Source organism: Dreissena polymorpha, chromosome 16 (assembly GCF_020536995.1).
Source record: "Dreissena polymorpha isolate Duluth1 chromosome 16, UMN_Dpol_1.0, whole genome shotgun sequence".
Classification (NCBI taxonomy): domain Eukaryota; kingdom Metazoa; phylum Mollusca; class Bivalvia; order Myida; family Dreissenidae; genus Dreissena; species Dreissena polymorpha.
The window spans coordinates 1,911,785-1,915,184 of record NC_068370.1 but is presented as its reverse complement, the minus strand read 5'-3'; the positions used below and the strand labels follow the sequence as shown (position 1 = coordinate 1,915,184).

The 3,400-nt window shown below is 35.8% G+C and overlaps 1 protein-coding gene across 1 annotated transcript; it reads left to right on the top strand.

Annotated features, from left to right (window-relative positions):
• The first annotated feature begins 589 nt into the window (after positions 1–589).
• On the top strand, positions 590–3,091 carry LOC127862717 (zinc finger protein 862-like). The gene is made up of 3 exons (XM_052401977.1): positions 590–856; positions 1,272–1,342; positions 2,056–3,091. Exons 1-3 carry the CDS (start codon positions 728–730, stop codon positions 3,089–3,091), a joined length of 1,236 nt encoding a protein of 411 aa, XP_052257937.1. The 5' UTR covers positions 590–727.
• The last annotated feature ends 309 nt before the right edge of the window (positions 3,092–3,400 follow it).

Sequence of the window (3,400 nt, the reverse complement as noted above, 5' to 3'; positions counted from 1 at the left end):
CAAACACAAATACTCAATACAAGCAATTTATTGATAAACTCAAGATACCTTCTTGGGAAATAACATAATATGATAACATTTAACAACAATAGAATCACAATAATGTACAAACTGTATGAAAATATGACATATATGCTTATGACTAGAACATTTTATGTATGACTAGAAAATATTTTTATAACTAAGGATCTTACAAATACAGAACTTTATATAAATGTATTTATAACAAGAGATGTGTTTGTCAGGAACACAATGCCGCCTATTGCGCGGCTTTGATTTTTTTAGCATTTGGCAGGTTCAGATAATTATCTCCCTTTAAAGCTTATTACTTCCTTACCAGGGCTCGAAATTAACACTCGCACACTCGCAAAATGCGAGTGAAAAATACCGATTGCGAGTTAAGTTTTAAGCCACTAGTATTTTTTTGCGAGTAAAGAAAAAGTGAAAAAAAACGAGTAAAAATGCTTAATGCGCTCGACATCGTGAACGCTAAACTGTAGGTCTATTTATAGGACGGCCGAATACCCGTATGCGGAAGCGCGCAGCTTGTATGTAGACTGGTATACTTAATACACATTTTATTTACACGTGTTCATTGAACTAGAACAAATATGGCGAAGCGAAAAATAACGAGTTTCTTTTTGCCAACGGATAACAATAATAACGATACAAACGAATCCTCAGACTTAACCGTTGAGTCACAAAAAAAACGAAATTAAATCCTTCAATGAAAACCGTTAAAAAGTGGGAGAAAGAACTTAATATTAAACTTAAACTAGTTGTTGATGAAGATGATCACGTCAATCAAATGTTCTGCGAGGATTGTGTGCAGTTTATGCCTGACCAGACGTCATCGGTATGTAATAATATATCGAGAAGTACTTATTGTTTATACATAATTAATAATTCATGTCATTGTTGTAATTGAGCTGCTAAGAATTATATGGCTTGCATTGAAAAAGAACGTCACGGGTGTCAAGTATGATATGTATTTTGGTGACGTAGTATGATCTGTATTTTGATGACGTCACACTCCTATTTCCTAGAATAGCCTTAAATAAATCGGAGTATAGAAGACGTTTCCAAATACCGTCTTTATCCTAATAAACGCATCCACCCTAATAAACGCGACCCTATCGTATAAAAAATGAACGAGTGATTTTCGAGTATAAGACACTGCCATTTGGACTTTGTAATGCACCGGCATAAATAAATTCGTTGGAAAATAATTCAAAATGCTGCATATAATTTATTTTAAACTTAAATTTCAGTTTGTGACTGGATGCACATCAATCAAGAAGGAGTCTGTCAAGTATCACAGGGATTCGGTCATTCATCAAAGGTCCATTGATTCAAAAGCAGCCCAGGAAAAAGAAAAAAGTGGCGCACCAAGTTCTTTAATTAAAGGCCTGATGAAACTTGATGAAGTTCAAATTGAAAAAATGGAGAAACTTTTTAGAACTGCTTTTTATATTGCTTATAATGCTAAGCCCTTTACTGATTTTAAGGATTGTGTAAACTTCAAATTGACAATGGCCTAAGTTTAGGTGACACATATCTGAATGACAAGGCTTGTTTTGATTTTATTGGCCACATTGAAGGATGTTTGTTTGATGACCTGAAAACAAAACTATATAAGTCTCCATTCATAAGCATATACTGTGATGGAAGCACTGACAATTCCAATTCAGAGAAGGAGGTCCTACTAGTGAAAATACTTGATGACTTTTATCCCAAAATTTGCTACCTAAAACTAAAAGAACCCCCTAATACCAAAGCTGATGGCATTGTTTCTGCCATCAACTTGGCTTTTGATGAATTTGAAATGCCGGATTATAAGCAAAAAACTGTCGGGTTTTGCTCTGATGGAGCATCAGTGATGATGGGGAATAAGCAAGGTGTAATACAGCAAATAAAAGATCAGGGACCTTCTCCATGGATCTTGTCTGTCTGGTGTTCAGCTCACAGGTTAGAACTGTCTTTAAAAGACAGTTTTAAGGAAGAATATTTAGACACTGTTATTGAAGTACTAACCAGTGTTTACTATTTCTACAGGGGTTCAGCCAAAAGAAACAGGGAAGCGGAGGAAATAGCTGATCTTATGGATACACACTTTACAAAGCCGGAGCGATGCAATGGAACACGTTGGGTGGACCACAAGCTGAGGGCAATATCAAAACTCGTCACAAACTGGAAAATCCTTGTCATGGATATGATGAGTTACAGCCAGGACGATAGCAATGCTGGTCAATATCGCGCAAAAGCTCAAGGAATCCTTAAAAAAATGATGCAATTTAAATTTATTTGGTTTATTCATTTTATGAAAGACTTGTTAACTGAAATAGCCAAGGTTTCACTTCAATTTCAGAAAGAAGATCTAATCCTATCAAGTGTAGTTAATAAACTGCAAACATCTAATGAATTGTTGCGTCATCTTGCTGACAATGATGGCGATAGTCTGAAGGACTTTAAAATCAAACTAAATGGGGACCAGTATGAAGATGAAACTTTGAAAAATGTTATAAATTTTGAGACACTTGACAATGAAAAGGGACGACTCGTGCAGTTAGTTATTGATTGTTTACAGAGTAGACTTAATAATATTGACAGTGACCCGCTATATTTGAGCTGCCTCGTTTTAGATCCGAAGAATTGGCCTTGTGTAGCTGACCAAAAAATACTTTTATATGGTAATGACAGCATAAAGTTATTGTTAGATCATTTCAAATCTCCATTGTTAAATGCGGGTTGTGATATAGATTCAGCGATGTCGGAATGGAAGGATCTGAAATTTTATATTGGAAGAGGAGAACATTTTAAGGGACAAAACCCATTTAATATCTACCAACGAGTTAGCCACGAAGACATTGGGAGGGAAGAGTACACAAACATTATGCTTGTCATTCATTTGACCAGTTTATATCCACTAAGTAATGCATCATGTGAACGTGCCTTCTCGATCATGAAACACATGAAGAATGACTGGAGGTACTCCCTGAGTAGCGAACGCATGGACCAGCTCATGCGGATAAAAATTACTGGCAAGGGTGAAGAGTTCAATCCAAAGTGGACAGAGACCCAAAAGACCTGATGTGGGTCCTTATGGTCCAAGGAACTGAATGATATCTTTGTATGATTGTTGATAAATAAAATGTGTATGTTAAGTACTTATTATGTTGTTGTAATAGTACAAAACTAATGTCCAAACTTGCTTTTTTATGTTTCTAGCAAAATTTGCGAGTACCCTTTTGATTTTGCGAGTTGGTGTAAAAGCTACTCGCAATGTTTTGCGAGTAGAAAAAAAGTTAAATTCGAGCCCTGCTTACATTAGCTTTTTTGACCTTTGACCTTGAACGATGACCTTGACCTTTCACCACTCAAAATGTGCAGCTCCATGAGA

What these genes read in the sequence shown, in the direction of transcription:
- LOC127862717 (XM_052401977.1), top strand. Translation starts at nt 728, where the DNA reads ATGAAAACCGTTAAAAAGTGGGAGAAAGAACTTAATATTAAACTTAAA. An exon ending in TGCCTGACCAGACGTCATCG is followed by an intron (nt 857 to 1,271) that starts GTATGTAATAAT and finishes CTTAAATTTCAG; the next exon opens with TTTGTGACTGGATGCACATC. An exon ending in GATTCGGTCATTCATCAAAG is followed by an intron (nt 1,343 to 2,055) that starts GTCCATTGATTC and finishes CTATTTCTACAG; the next exon opens with GGGTTCAGCCAAAAGAAACA.